The sequence below is a fragment of the Pinus tabuliformis genome, chromosome J (assembly GCF_031772625.1).
Source record: "Pinus tabuliformis cultivar Carrire ecotype Pingquan chromosome J, CPIR1, whole genome shotgun sequence".
Taxonomy (NCBI): domain Eukaryota; kingdom Viridiplantae; phylum Streptophyta; class Pinopsida; order Pinales; family Pinaceae; genus Pinus; species Pinus tabuliformis.
Genome location: NC_142295.1, coordinates 1,260,205,025 through 1,260,221,015, shown reverse-complemented (window position 1 = coordinate 1,260,221,015; position 15,991 = coordinate 1,260,205,025). Strand labels below are relative to the sequence as shown.

General features: G+C 36.5%; 2 protein-coding genes and 1 pseudogene across 3 annotated transcripts; all 3 read right to left on the bottom strand.

The window, feature by feature from the left end:
- Nucleotides 1–2,219: 2,219 nt before the first annotated feature.
- On the bottom strand, nt 2,220–4,298 carry LOC149231806 (amino acid transporter AVT6A-like; annotated as a pseudogene). The gene is made up of 5 exons (XR_016248438.1): nt 4,286–4,298; nt 3,851–4,132; nt 3,334–3,537; nt 2,757–3,218; nt 2,220–2,669 (listed from the first exon to the last, which is right to left on the bottom strand). The product of XR_016248438.1 is annotated as an amino acid transporter AVT6A-like (transcript).
- A 1,307-nt stretch (nt 4,299–5,605) lies between these two features.
- LOC149231805 (amino acid transporter AVT6A-like) lies at nt 5,606–7,121 on the bottom strand. The gene is made up of 4 exons (XM_089381757.1): nt 6,935–7,121; nt 6,418–6,621; nt 5,847–6,312; nt 5,606–5,759 (listed from the first exon to the last, which is right to left on the bottom strand). Exons 1-4 carry the CDS (start codon nt 7,119–7,121, stop codon nt 5,615–5,617), a joined length of 1,002 nt encoding a protein of 333 aa, XP_089237883.1. The 3' UTR covers nt 5,606–5,614.
- A 1,089-nt stretch (nt 7,122–8,210) lies between these two features.
- LOC149231804 (chaperone protein dnaJ 8, chloroplastic-like) lies at nt 8,211–8,962 on the bottom strand. Its single transcript, XM_089381756.1, has 3 exons — nt 8,753–8,962; nt 8,407–8,475; nt 8,211–8,264 (listed from the first exon to the last, which is right to left on the bottom strand). The coding sequence occupies exons 1-3, from the start codon at nt 8,960–8,962 to the stop codon at nt 8,211–8,213; spliced, it is 333 nt and encodes a 110-aa protein (XP_089237882.1).
- Nucleotides 8,963–15,991: the final 7,029 nt, after the last annotated feature.

The window sequence follows — 15,991 nt, the reverse complement described above, 5'->3', positions numbered from 1 at the left end:
CTATGTCTGATGAAATCTTTCTCTACTGGCGTTTTATCTTCTTGAAACATCTTAGTTATCTTGTTTTTCCCCTAGGGCTTGAATTGTTGGACAGATCTTTTCCAAACGAATCCAATCTCATGTTTCTTCCCAAATTGTTGGACAGATCTTCTCTAGATATAATCAATGTCATGTTTTTTTTTGCTAAATTGTATTCTAATATCGTCTTCGAGCCTTCCAATATCATGTTCTTGATTAATGGAAACATCTTTGGCAAATGATTTCATGGGTTTGCTTTTCATAAATCTCGGAATTTTATCTCTCTAAATCTTGTGAATAGTCATATGCTTGTCTGAAAGATTAAGCCATGCATATCTACATATTAACCAATTCAGACTTTCAAACTTTAAAACTGTGGATGGCTAATAAGATCTAGTGTGATCACAATGCTTTGAATCTAATCAGATTTCCCTACAGACAAGCCACCTCTTCAGTCTTAAATAAGTGCCGAACATATCTTCTTTAGACAAATTCGATTGCCTTACAGATCTTTTCTAGACAATCCAATGTCATGTTTCTTCATATTTCTTACCACACACAAGGCACCTCTATATATTTAAATAGATTCAGTGGGTAGTTATAAGTCAAGGAAAAGTGTGTTGAGCTCAGGATAAATAGTATTCAAACTGCCCTATTTTCCTGAGTAAATTTGGCCTTAAATCTAGTTTGAATTATGACGGAAGTCAGAGTTCTGTTTATTGGAGGTGAACTTTGCCCGCGGAATTTATTTTTGGAGTTTTGGTTGATTATCTCTTTTCAAATAAACAATAAAAAAGAGTGGAACTTTTGATTTGTGGAAAAACAAAACTCACCAAAAATGAGGCGATATGAGTGCTGGATATCAAACATGGATCTCAATATAATTTCATTGCATCGACCTGGTTGTTAAGTTACCAATGATGTGATTCTGTACACGTTTCTCGTTTATTGGTAAATAATACATTTCTTCACCAACCTCGTTTTGTTGTCAATGAAACCATAATGTTTCTTGGAGAAATAATCTCTGTTACTTACCTGAGATAAAAATATTTAAACCCAGATTTGGCCACTGCAACAAAGTAAGTCATTTTCCCTTAATGTTATTGTATTCTCTAATTATCATTTGTTTTTGGTTTAATTTCTTTTCAGGTTGTTGCATTTGTCAACTAGGTTCGTTTGTTGAGAGGATTAGAAATACATCATTTTTTTATTAGAGTATTGATTTAGACTTGTTTCTTCATTAAATTTTATTTATTTCTAAGCTAATTGGATCACTCACTAGTTTTTTTTTAAATGAAGTTCAGATTTGCTTCCTTTGGAGTATACCTTCCCACCTAGATCTAGATTGGCACTCTCTCCTCAATATCCCTATTTCAATTTTGAATTGATTTGGAACCCTTGTTTCAATAAGAAGACTTCATCGGATCTAATCCATGGATCTTGGCATTCCCACTAAGATTTCACTGAATTTCTTTCAAGTCAGTTAGTTTTGTATTAGTTCTATTTTTTTTTACATTCATTCGTCTCTTACCTCACAACTTTTTAGCTTTGTTATTATCTTCCATTACTAACTTGCTTGAACCCAACATCCACTTTTCTCTACGATTTAGCCTATCACTAGCCACATTACACCTCTATCACTGCTCCTGCAGATCAAGATCTTATGCTGTTCACGGTATCTAAAAGTACAGGTCATGCAGGAAGTCAGATTGGGTAAGTAATGTTGATTCTTTTACAATTATATGCAATTTGATATGCTACCTCTTCTTTCTCACTTGTAACTTGAATGTTGGCAGACCTTGTACTCTGTTTCTCTGGGTCTGTATGTGTATGCTTGTTTTTGTGTGCATGTGTGTACTCAATGGCTTGGAGTTTGACCAGTACTTATGCATGTCATGTAAGGTATGTATATTTCAAATGGATCTATCTGTCTGTTGAAGTAGAGACATCAATGAATGGTGGAACCGAGTTGATGTCTCTACTTTAAATGGTTGAAATGAAAATACTTGGCAAAATGGACTAATTACTCTTACGCTAGCCGTCTGTATCAATGCAGCTTTTGCAGGGCTAAAATGTGAAGGAAAGGAGGATGAAGATTGTGAGAAGTTATTGAAGAGCAACGGAATCATCACACACAGTGGGATGCATTTTGGTGCACCTCAAACTTATGTGAGGTTGAGTGAGGTTGAGTATTATTGACAGAAACCAGACCTTCAATCTTCTGCTTGACAGGCTCTCAACTATTCATGGATGATTAGTTGAATTGCTCAATCATTGATGCGAGATCAACTATATTCCTTTTCAATGTTTACAACTACAAATACAGTAGTATCTTTAACTAGAAGGCCAAGCGACCATGGCAGGATGATACAAGGCTTTACAAAAGTTTATCCACTCTTCACAATTCTACAAGCAAATTCCCAAATCAGTGTTCTTTTCTCGGTTCTGTTCCAAATAATCTTTATATGTATGTGCACCACCTGCTCCTCATAAAAAATCATTCTCAAGATCGTGGAGGGCCTTCCTCCTTTTTGTTGAACAAAGAATTAATGTCACTCACTATAGCAATTGAACTTGAAACTACTGCCAAAAAAATCATGAACAATGCAATAAATATGTCCTTCCTGGTTGAGATTCCATGGGTGTCCTTGCAATTAAAAAATAATTGAGGTTAGAAGTTACATACAAGCAAGGTGAAAGATGAAACCAGAAATGAAAAACAACTTTTTTTCTACCTGAAAGCAATGGAAGCTGGGAATATGAACCCAATACAAACTGCTGTTGTGGCCCCTGTGAATTGAAATGCATCCCAGATACTTGGTATGAATGATTCCCCAAGGAAAATGATTCCAATTAACCCAGCAGTGATCAAAATGAACCTCTTATTATCCAAAACAAGATGCTTTTTCGCTGGAAAGACAAGCCCATCAAGATTAAGTCTCAGGGCAAAAAAAATGAGAGGAAAGACCAGCATCAGATGTAAAACATAGGTCACATGAACAATGTCATTCAGCACAACATTGTAGGGAACTCCCAAGTTGGTGTCAAAATTGGCCATGACATCATCCATGGTATGGTCTCCAAATAGAAGAAAGCCAAAAAGCTTGTACTTATGTATACAATTGAGCACAATGCCAATGATGTGCAAACAATGGGCTGCATTTATGAAGGGTCCTCAAGTTCATTGTATATGGAATGAACTGCATGGCGCAAAGACATCACAATTCATTATAACATAATTTTAAATGCAAATTCAACTAATGAACTCTAAGATACTACATTGCAGGACCAGATATGGAGAAAAATAATCCATACCATTGTAATGACAGATGTAAGCAGTCACAATAACTGGTACCATAGTGAAAAGCTTCAAGAACGAAGTAAAATCTAAAATATCTGGTAACAATCTTGGTGCTTTGACGGTGCCACTGAACAACTTTACAATCGCAATACCATCCGTAATCACAACAAATACAACAGCAAGTGCAACTGATAATGCAGAAGTGAATTTCAAAGAATCTGCAAATTCATGGAAATGAACACATCAATATAGGCATCAAGATTTGAACATCACAACTCCTAAGGAATAACCCATGATCCACATCCTTGAATGTATATGCCATATGCCATTTCTAACAGGGCAACATGAAAAGTCAGACAAATCGTTAAGCAGATGCCATCAGTATGTGACATTCCCAAGATATGTTGAATCCCCTCATATAATTACAATAGTTTCTAGACATTTAAATCCCTGAAAAGGCCCAAATGAAATATGATATATCTGAAAATCAGTGCTAAAAAATGCTTATCAGGATGAGCAAAGCAGACTTACCCACTCTCTTGAAAAACACCAACGGAGCTAAAATAAGGACTATGGTGAGAACTAGGATCGGAACACGTCCATTCCACCAATGAAATCCAAACCATTCTTCAAGCATACCAGCATGATGCACGCCATTTGATGATGTTCCAGATAGCACATCGCCTGCCCAAATCAAGAAAACACCTCCATCAGACATAGAGATTTCTAATTCAAAGCCATATATAAGATAGGAATCATGCCCAAAGTAATATAAAAGTGGCACCAGACCATTCAAACAAAAATGAAAGGAATCTAAGAAAAAAGAGACACTAATAAAGCATGTCAAGTCATGTATGCTTTATAGAACACTTCAACTTTGTTAAACAGAAACAAGTTGTTAGTGTTTTAGCTTGCTAAACTGCTCACAATGCAAAAATTGGGTTGAAGTTTCAATTCAAGCAGTACTTTTAAAATACATACATGCTTAAATATTCCCACACGATATACTATTTATCCATGGATATTACCCTCAAAACTGGGCTAATTCAGCCTGCTACCTAAAATGCATAACCTACAATGTTTAGATTGAATTACTTTTCAATTCATCTTAACTTGATTCCTTTCTAACAGAAGCCTGTAAAAAAAATATCAACGGACTGCTTCTAAATCAATGATTGCAAATAGTTAAACTCTTCACAAGGTACGAGGGTCTCCCTCGATCTCCAACATATTAAACACGATGCAATTATGATCTAAAGTCAGATGAACAGAAACACACTCAAGTTCAAACACTGGATTCAATGATTAAAAGCAAGGGACTATCACATATTTACCAAGATTCAACTTGGGAAATATCACTGAATAAAGGCAGTGATAAACTGGTAATTCACCTTATGTTGCATCCCTTTCCATAATCTTCCAACAAATTGGTCTCCTCAAACAGAAAATACTGATTATGATCGGTTGTTCTAACAACAAAGGGAGTGAGATTTTTTCAAAAGCCATCAGAAGCAGGAAACAAATAACAGAGGAGAAATAAATAATTGCTGTGCTACCTCTTCTTTCTCACTTGTAACTTGAATGTTGGCAAACCTTGTACTCTGTTTCTCTGGGTCTGTATGTGTATGCTTGTTTTTGTGTGCATGTGTGTACTCAATGGCTTGGAGTTTGACTGGTACTTATGCATGTCATGTAAGGTATGTATATTTCAAATGGGTCTATCTGTCTGTTGAAGTAGAGACATCAATGAATGGTGGAACTGAGTTGATGTCTCTACTTTAAATGGTTGAAATGAAAATACTTGGCAAAATGGACTAATTACTCTTACTCTGGCCGTCTGTATCAATGCAGCTTTTGCAGGGCTAAAATGTGAAGGAAAGGAGGATGAAGATTGTGAGAAGTTATTGAAGAGCAATGGAATCATCACATGCAGTGGGATACATTTTGGTTCACCTCAAACTTACATGAGGTTGAGTGAGGTTGAGTATTATTGACGAAAACCAGACCTTCAATCTTCTACTTGTCAGGCTCTCAACTATTCATGGATGATTAGTTGACTCGCTCAATCATTGATGCGAGATCAACTATATTCCTTTTCAATGTTTACAACTACAAATACAGTATCTTTAACTAGAAGGTCGAGCGACCATGGCAGGATGATACAAGGCTTTACAAAAGTTTATCCACTCTTCACAATTCTACAAGCAAATTCCCAAATCAGAGTTCTTTTCTCGATTATGTTCCAAATAATCTTTATATGTATGTGCACCACCTGCTCCTCATAAAAAATCATTCTCAAGATCGTGGAGGGCCTTCCTCCTTTTTGTTGAACAAAGAATTAATGTCACTCACTATAGCAATTGAACTTGAAACAACTGCCAGAAAAATCATGAACAATGCAATAAATATGTCCTTCCTGGTTGAGATTCCATGGGTGTCTCTGCAATTAAAAAATAATTGAGGTTAGAAGTTACATACAAGCAAGGTGAAAGATGAAACTAGAAATGAAAAACAACTATTTTTCTACCTGAGAGCAATAGAAGCTGGGAAGATGAACCCAATACAAACTGCTGCTATGGCCCCTGTGAATTGAAATGCATCCCAGATACTTGGTATGAATGATGCCCCAAGGAAAACGATTCCAATTAACCTAGCAGTGATCAAAATGAACCTCTTATTATCCAAAACAAGATGCTTTTTCGCTGGAAAGACAAGCCCGTCAAGATTAAGTCTCAGGGCAAAAAAAATGAGAGGAAAGACTAGCATGAGATGTACAACATAGGTCACACGAACAATGTCATTCAGCACAACACTGTAGGGAACTCCCAAGTTGGTGTCAAAATTGGCCAGGACATCATCCATGGTCTGGTCTCCAAATAGAAGAAAGCCAAAAAAGCTTGTACTTATGTATAAAATTGAGCACAATGCCAATGATGTGTGAACAATGGGCTGCATTTCTGAAGGGTCCTCAAGTTCATTGTATATGGAATGAACTGCATGGCGCAAAGACATCACAATTCATTATAACATAATTTTAAATGCAAATTCAACTAATGAACTCTAAGATACTACACTGCAGGACCAGAAATAATCTATACCATTGTAATGACATATGTAAGCAGTCACAATAATTGGTACCATAGTGAAAAGCTTCAAGAACGAAGTAAAATCCACAATACCTGGTAACAATCTTGGTGCTTTGACGGTGCCACTGAACAACTTTACAATCGCAATACCAGTCGTAATCACAACAAATACAACAACAAGTGCAACTGATAATGCAGAAGTGAATTTCAAAGAATCTGCAAATTCATGGAAATGAACACATCAATATAGGCATCAAGATTTGAACATCACAACTCCTAAGGAATAACCCATGATCCACATCCTTGAATGTATATGCCATATGCCATTTCTAACAGGGCAAAATGAAAATTCAGACAAATCGTTAAGCAGATGCCATCAGTATGTGACATTCCCAAGATATGTTGAATCCCCTCATATAATTACAACAGTTTCTAGACATTTAAATCCCTGAAAAGGCCCAAATGAAATATGATATATCTGAAAATCAGTGCTAAAAAATGCTTATCAGGATGAGCAAAGAAGACTTACCCACTCTCTTAAAAGACACCAATGGAGCTAAAATAAGGACTATGGTGAGAACTAGGATCGGAACACGTCCATTCCACCAATGAAATCCAAACCATTCTTCAAGCATACCAGCATGATGCACTCCATTTGATGATGTTCCAGATAGCACATCGCCTGCCCAAATCAAGAAAACACCTCCATCAAACATAGAGATTTCTAATTCAAAGCCATATATAAGATAGGAATCATGCCCAAAGTAATATAAAAGTGGCACCAGACCATTCAAACAAAAATGAAAGGAATCTAAGAAAAAAGAGACACTAATAAAGCATGTCAAGTCATGTATGCTTCATAGAACACTTCAACTTTGTTAAACAGAAACAAGTTGTTAGTGTTTTAGCTTGCTAAACTGCTCACAATGCAAAAATTGGGTTGAAGTTTCAATTCAAGCAGTACTTTTAAAATACATACATGCTTAAATATTCCCACACGATATACTATTTATCCATGGATATTACCCTCAAAACTGGGCTAATTCAGCCTGCTACCTAAAATGACCTACAATGTTTAGATTGAATTACTTTTCAATTCATCTTAACTTGATTCCTTTCTAACAGAAGCCTGTAAAAAAAATATCAACGGACTGCTTCTAAATCAATGATTGCAAATAGTTAAACTCTTCACAAGGTACGAGGGTCTCCCTCGATCTCCAACATATTAAACACGATGCAATTATGATCTAAAGTTAGATGAACAGAAACACACTCAAGTTCAAACACTGGATTCAATCATTAAAAGCAAGGGACTATCACATATTTACCAAGATTCAACTTGGGAAATATCACTGAATAAAGGCAGTGATAAACTGGTAATTCACCTTATGTTGCATCCTTTTCCATAATCTTCCAACAAATTGGTCTCCTCAAACAGAAAATACTGATTATGATTGGTTGTTCTAACAACAAAGGGAGTGAGATGTTTTCAAAAGCCATCAGAAGCAGGAAACAAATAACAGAGGAGAAATAAATAATTTGTTCTGAGTACATGATTTTGTAATCAAATAAAAAGACTTTTTCAACTCACAAGGACTGAAATATTACTCGATTTTAGAACTTTATCAGGATCTTTAGCATTCAAAATGCAACCAAACAAAAAGTACCTTAGTTTTTGTACTTGATACCTTGAACATCACTAAAAAACTATCTCCTACTCTACCAAGTTTTAGCCTTTAGGCGGGTATCCAAAGTCTGTGGTAAGACTTTTGCCTAGAAAGGAAGTTGATCATTTCTCATCTTAGTCAATCCTCCGAACCATTTTGCTGCTTTGCTTGTGCCACACTGGACATTACAGTCTACACATTTATCACAAAACTAACATAATCAATAACATGAATACATCTAAGATAAAAAGGGGTTATATACTCTAACATGCAGCAATGTCGTTAAAACTGAAAAAATAAATAAACAAAAGCTGTCAGAGACAGAGCAAGTTACCTGATGAGCCTGATTGATCTTCTGAAATTGAACTCCACAGTTATCTCCTTTGCAAACATCCGGATGATACTGTAAACAGATCGAATCAACACAGGAGTACACTATGAATTTATCCAAAAATTTATTGTTGAATATGGATCATGATTTTTCCTAACAATTACTATGAACATATACATAGCCAGAACAAAATATTTATTGGAAATTCTTAGAATCAGTGAGATTGTTGCTTTCAAGCATTCTAATTTTTAGAGCCTTGCATGTCTACTTTCTATCTGTGAACTGTAGCAAGCTCTTTTGCTTTAAGATATGGAAACTTTATAACATTCAAGAGGGAAATTCCATATACCTGCAAAGCAAGGCGACCAAAAGCACTCTTGACATCTTTCTGAGTAGCCCCAAGGCTCAATCTCAGAGTCTCATACTCCTCTCTCATCCCAGGGAAAGCAACAGAGGCCATCACTGCTACATTCCTCTTGCCTGCCAAATTTTTCTTCTCTCTGTTTCCCAAGAACGAAGTCCCCTGAGCACCCATAAACCTTCCAACAGTGGCAGCCATGATCTGTAACAAAAATAGGATGATCCACAAACCTAGCTTGAATCCCCAGTGCAAAACAATCATATCTAAATGTACAGAATGGGTGTACCAAAATCCAGTGAAATACTCAGAGCAGAGATTATTGCAAATGTGGGAAAGGTAAGCAAAGCCAATATCTCAAGTTTACCATCATTCGCTAAAAGGAATTCCAAGCGTTCGCGCGTAGGGCTCATAGCAGGCATTACAATGGCAGCTTTGGTTGTCTTCTCGCTGGCGTTTGCCACTGTGTTTCTCAAAAGAACAAAATACAGAGAAAAGATCGAAGAATGGGAGCAGGATTTTTTTGGCCCCATAGATTCATTTGCAAAGAACTCTGCATCGCCACCAGCGGATTCAGGGACGAAAATGTTTTGGGCCAGGGGGTTTGGGAAGGTTCATATGGGGGTTCTCCCAGCAGTGGCCAAGAAATCACAGTGAAATGCATAACGAAAGAGTTCAGGGAGGGAATGAAGGGGTTCGTGGGACGCATGTAGCACTGGAGTCAGCTATGGGGATGGAGCTATTTATTGCTTACGACCCGATGCCAAATGCATAACGAAAGAGTTCAGGGAGGGAATGAAGGGGTTCGTGGGACGCATGTAGCACTAGAGCCTGGTTCAGCTGCGGGGATGGAGCTATTCATTGCTTACGACCCGATGCCAAATGGCAGCCTCGATAAACTCACAAACCGTTTGGGAACGAATTTGTAACCACTTTGAACCAATGGCTGAAATTTTTGCAATCGTCTAACATATAATCGTGTGGCTTATAAGGATGACAGGTGGGTAAAGAGGAGTGTTGATTTCAGAGAGAAACGCCTTACGACGTAAATAATAACTAATAAATATTGATAAATACGCATGAAAACATACAACCATAGAAGGAGTCTAAATTGTAGTTTCCAATACAAGGAAGACGTGAAGAAGTTTACGAAACCTGTTAGTGCAGTGGTGCCTTTGCTTCCATAATAATTTGTTTGTTGAAAATCGAAGCCAAAGGAATTCAAATACGTTGCGGATCCGATCCGAAAATGTTAAGAGAATTAAATGTAATCTCCCCTCTAGAAATAAATACATTTTATCTTTTGGTCTAGAATGTTAACGATCGTTTTTGGTCTTATTATCTTTTTTGCATTTCAGCATGTTTCATTTTTCAACATGTTAATAACTCAATACGTTAAATGTATTAAACATACTATGCATTTTGTGGTAATTATATTTACATGATTCATTTGTTCTTAATATGTTCATTTCATTTATTACATTAAATGCATTTTGCAGTAATTAAATTTAAACGATTCGCTTGAATTTGATAAACATCTGAACCCTTTTTGGGCCTTATGATGATGCTAATTTATTTCCAATACACTTACCAATGCTAATAAAACCTCTCACACAACAATTTTCATTTTAACAAAATTAACATTTTATTTTACAGACTATCTCTGGATGGTTTGAATCCAAAGAACCCATTGGCTGAAAATAACAAACAAGTATCACATAATATAACTCTCTCTACAATAATGGAACTAACACATATCATAGCAATTAGCAGCTACAAATATCACACAATACAAATCTGCCTGCAATAATGGAAATAACCCATATCATAACAATTACCTACCTGATCCTAGGAAAGGGCAATTAGCGACATCCCTTTCTCAAGTACTGCAGATGAAACCTGGCGATAAAAGGCCGAAGGGGCGAATGGGAATACTAATGCATAAGTTCAAAGGCATCCTGAAAATTCGGATCAGTGATCTTCTCCCCACTGTTCCAGATACAACATATCAATTTCCACAAGGAATGAGCGCGACCGTTGGTCACGGCTGGAATTAAATTCAAATCTTTTACCAAGTTCCCTGATTCCATTGGGCTAGACAAAGACTCTGGCACGCTGTACCTTCCACATATCTTTTTAAATGAGATAGTCAGTGACGTGTGAACGAATGTCAGTAGATGATGGCCAGACCTGTGAATGAATGTCAGTAGATGATGGCAAGACCTGTGAACGAATGACAGTAATATATAATCATGTGGATGCGGACAACCTTCACCTGCCTTCGTCCTCCTCATATTTGCTGTTAAGGGAGAATGTTAGTGTCGAAGAAAAGAGCAGCTTCCTGCTCGAGTTGATGACAGCTTTGAAACATGTTACCATGAGTCGGGCGTCAGAGATTTGATATCTTCGCATCAGAAAAATTAAAAGATGATTTAGGAAATTATGGTAAAAGGTATGCGTCATGACATTTTTTCCTGCTGTTAAGGGAGAATGTTGGTGTCGAAGAAAAGAGCAGCTACCTGCTCGAGTTGATGACAGCTTTGAAACATGTTACCATCAGTCAGGGGCGTCAGAGATTTGATATCTTCGCATCAGAGAATTTAAAAGATGATTTAGAAAAAAATGATAAAAGGTATCAGTCATGACTGTTTTCCTAATATTATCATGACTCTTTTTCTAATATTATCTTTTCACAACTTTTAAAGGATAGTTGAGGCAGCTTTCAAAATGGAACCCTTCCTAACTCTTCTTTAAAATCGAACCCTTTCTAGCACTTCTTTAGGGAGTAGTCTACCCAGGTGGAGGAATGGCCCAGTTTCTGTCGCCGCCCAGAAAAACCTCCGGCTCCGGCCGCCGGCAATTCCTCGCCCTCCGCCACCCTCTACGAGCTCCGCCCAGCTCCGCATTAATGTCGACGACTAACAGGTTCCTGACATACAGCCCGATTTCCATCGCGTCTTGCCGCACGGGAAGTTAATTCAGCATGGAATTTGAATTACTCCAAAAACCCGCGGGCTGCTCCCTCACCAATTCGACCCTGCATTCTGGAAAACTCACTCACCAATTCGACCCGGCATTCTGGAAAACTCACTCCGCTTTCTAAGCTATGCTTTCTACGCTCCAGGGATCAGTGGCGTGCTCAACGTTTGGGGTTTGTTGGTGATTGCTACTGGGATCGAATTCAGAGAGTGGCGGTTTGTTGGTGATTGCTGCTGGGATCGAATTCAGAGAGTGGCCTCGTTTGCTGAGATTTGTTGTGTCCTCAGATAAAAAGGTCAGAGAGTGTTCCTGCAAACTATGTTTCTTAATAAACTAGATGAAAACTCAAGTTTAAAATTTGCCATCGTTTGAGTATTGTAAGTTAACTCGAAAAAATTGGGTTGGACAGATCGCATAATTGGACATGGGTAATGATCCTGATTATCACAAACAGTACTCACCTAACCCTAACCGTGCCCTCCATCCCCATTGAGACACTGAACTTAAAACAAGTTTATTTTAGTGTCTGGGAGAGCTTTTCTCTGTAATTATATTTTTAGATAATGCTTCGTTGAAGATTCCAAGACCGATTCCCGTGATCGATTCAGAAAGAGTACGAACTCAGCGAAGAAATAGGAGATTATATACAGGAGCTCTGCGAAATGACAAACTTTCCCACATAACCTGCACAAACCCCAGTACTGGGACTAATGTCTGAGTTAATTATTAAGATACGATTTGTCTTTAGCTGAGAAAAACAGTAGTTACAGAAGAAAAATTGCAGTTCGTGCCTATTGGCAACAGGCACTCCGCTTTGAGCTTTGGGTTGGACAGAACACAGGAATGAAATGGAAGCCAAAGAAGCTTTGAAGTGCATGGAATTCACAGTGTGTTATAAAATGAATTATATATGTACAATTGAGCGAACCATAAATGTATTAGGTTGATGAGATGAAAGAGTATGTAGATCAGGAGAGTTATGTTTATGACTTTATACCTCTATCAGTAGCTTAAAAGGCCTTTTAGGGGTGACCCTGACTGTATTATGTCGATGAGAAGAAAGAGTATATAAATCAGAAGAGACATGTTTATACCTCTGTCAGTAGCCTAAAAGGCCTTTTAGGGGTGGCCCTGACTTGTTTCTTGCATTGTTTTGTCCGTTTCTTCCATGTTGGTGATCCTCTTTCAATGGAACCAAAACTCTGAGAAGAACGCAAAACCAAACAATTTTGTCAGTCCATATTGATAGAAAGTTCATTAAACCAGTGTAAATGAAATAAGAAAACTCAGTTCCTTCTAGACACAATTTATTAAGCAGAAGCATCCAGAGACTCGACTCTATAAATATACAGAAATATGTCCATAAAAAATAGTAGGGAGATCATAGATGAATTCGCTCATACTTTTTTGCTTCTTCTTCGGCTTCCAGAACTGCAAAGGAAAAAGAAAAATAATGATTCAGCACGCTTCATTAAAAGAGCTAAAGCGATCAATCATATTTTCCAAAAGAAGACATAAAAAGCGCTGATTGCCTCAAGGAAAACACAAAATATGTCCTCAGCACTGATTCTTAAAATACCAGGACTATTTGGGTTTCTCTCCAAACACTAATGATCATGATTAACCTAAGTTACCAGGATTCGGATCCGGATCCGGATACAGATTTGGATATGGATCCGCTAATTTTTGAAAAGCCAGGATCCAGAAACAGCAAGTACAAGCAAATAAAAAAAAATAAAAAATAAAAAATAAAAAATTATATTAATATAAAAATAAAATCATAAGTTAGTTTTTAAATATATAATTTTTACATACAATAAATAATTATTGTATAAATAATTTCATATTTAATGTATCATTTATTAATATTAATTAAACATTAATTAAATTTATATAAAAATAAAAAACATATGTGAATTTTTAAATATATAATTCAATGTAATACTTTAAAAATAATTATTAGTTTAATTATAATAAAATTAATGCATCATTTATAAATATTTAAAATAATTATTAATTTAATTATAATATAATTAATGCATCATTTATAAATATTTAAAATAATTATTAATTTAATTATAATAAAATTAATGCATCATTTATAAATATTTAAAAATCAATTATTAGTTATAATATTTATATTAAGCAAATTATTAAACTTATTTTAGAAAACTTACTTTTTAAACATGAAGAGAAATTTTAAAATTGATTAAAATAAAAACTTACTTTTTAAACTTTAAATATTTAAATTAACAATAAGTCTATTATAATTTTCGTCACATCCACGTTCATTAAAGTTTATAATGTCTTGTATTATAAGCGATTATAATTTTCCTATGTTACCAGGATTCGGAAGTTATAAGCGATTATAATTTTCTTGTGTATTTTATATGACGTTTGAATTTTTTTTTTAACCTGTCCGCTGAGCAACAACGGGCAGCAACGAGGCGGTGGCTGAGCACCGTGGCTAAGCCTTGCTGGCTGGGGCAATGACTGACTGACGGCAGCGTGGGGACAACGGCTGACTGACGACAGCGTTCTTGGCTGGCTGAGGACGCATATCTAAACTTACAGCGACAATCGAAACCTAAAAAAATTCCGCTTTTTCTGACTTTTCGGCGACCATTTCACTGTTTCCGGCAGCCACCAGCGGGATCCATATCCTGGGAAAGTTTACCGTTTCCAAAAACTGTATATTTATAAAATACGTATTTTAGACGTATTTTTGGTGTATCGTATCCGGATCTGGTTCAGATCCGTGGATCCGGCAATATTCCTCCTGCCTCTGCCGGATCCGGTAACATAGTGATTAACTATTCTTCAATTAGGATTTCAGACAGGGTTCTCACAGAAACAAATAGAATGGCCTTTCTCATCAACAAGTTAAAGATCAGTACTTAGGATACTCTCAGACAGAGCAGCCTGCATAAAGAACTCTGAAAAGAGAGGAAGCAAACCAACAATGTGGTTACTAAACTTTAAGAAAGTGGACAAGAACATGCTTTGGAACTGAAGGTCAGCAGGGTCAAGATTAACAAAAGGGAATCAGTGAAAAACAAACCCATTTCATTAACAACGTTGTCTCAGAGGTTGCCAAATGAGAACAATTAGCAGACAGAAGAAGGGTAACAATAATCTCATCACTTTCAAAAAACAACCAGAAAGAATCCTTTACCTGTTATTACCATAAAGGCCCACAAGCAACAAACAGGATTCCAGTAGTCTCCAATTATAAAAGTTGGAAAATGAAGATGAATGAAAAGTGTTCTTATCTATCAGAGTGAGGAAGACTTCAGATCTTATGTAGGATATGTTCAACCTATAGGCTGGTCAGAGAAAATGATGGGATTCAAGAGGGACATAATAATTAACATCAAAGAACCAAGAGAAGAAAAAAGAAGCAAAAACAGTCATCTCGAATAGAGCCTATTTACCAGAGATTTACCCAAATACTATATATTCACCAAATCAGACAAACAATGACTTGAGTATGGCTATAATCAAGAGAAACTTCAACATATAATTATCCGAAAACCACACCAAGACAGGGCAGAAACCTACCCTTCCATACAGAAACAAAGGTTCATTTCTCTGCTAGTAGAAGAGATGCATAGCATTACCTGAAAACCATGTTAGCATATTGTCTTCAACTTCCAATCAAAGTCAAGAAGGAACAGAACCATAAGAAACACTCTGAAGTAATATTGTTTGACAAATTGCCAAATTCACTAAACTGTCAAAACTGTGTTAGCACACCCTCTGCAACTTCCAATCAAAAGCAAGAAGGAATAGAACCATATGAAATACCCTGCAGTAATATTGTCTAAAACATTGCCAACTTCACTGAAAGTTATCCAATACACCAAAAATCCCATAATGTTATGCTCTTAACCTGCAAAATGATACCCAAATACAGAATATGTGAAGAAAAGATACCCAGAACACAGAATAGCAATGATATTATTATTCAGAGAGTAATGTTCACTTGCCTCTTCGAGGGGGCAACCTCCAATAGAGCAGAGCTTGATTACAAAATAAGACACGATGCTCCTCGCAGGGAGTCTCTATCCTTTATATATGACTCATACATGCAATACCACGGACCAATACCGTGGGTTTTATTAATACCATCTATCTAATACTACGGCCCATTTGCAACTAACTGTGGTTTCGTCATTAATTGTAGATTAACCACTTACAATTATTAATATGGGCTTTATTGACTCTTGACTATGACGTGATCCCATTACA

What these genes read in the sequence shown, in the direction of transcription:
- LOC149231804 (XM_089381756.1), bottom strand. Translation starts at nt 8,962, where the DNA reads ATGGCTGCCACTGTTGGAAGGTTTATGGGTGCTCAGGGGACTTCGTTC. An exon ending in TTGGTCGCCTTGCTTTGCAG is followed by an intron (nt 8,476 to 8,752) that starts GTATATGGAATT and finishes ATCTGTTTACAG; the next exon opens with TATCATCCGGATGTTTGCAA. An exon ending in AGATCAATCAGGCTCATCAG is followed by an intron (nt 8,265 to 8,406) that starts GTAACTTGCTCT and finishes ATAAATGTGTAG; the next exon opens with ACTGTAATGTCCAGTGTGGC.
- LOC149231805 (XM_089381757.1), bottom strand. Translation starts at nt 7,121, where the DNA reads ATGTTTGATGGAGGTGTTTTCTTGATTTGGGCAGGCGATGTGCTATCT. An exon ending in TTACATATGTCATTACAATG is followed by an intron (nt 6,313 to 6,417) that starts GTATAGATTATT and finishes TGCGCCATGCAG; the next exon opens with TTCATTCCATATACAATGAA. An exon ending in CCAGCTTCTATTGCTCTCAG is followed by an intron (nt 5,760 to 5,846) that starts GTAGAAAAATAG and finishes TTTTAATTGCAG; the next exon opens with AGACACCCATGGAATCTCAA.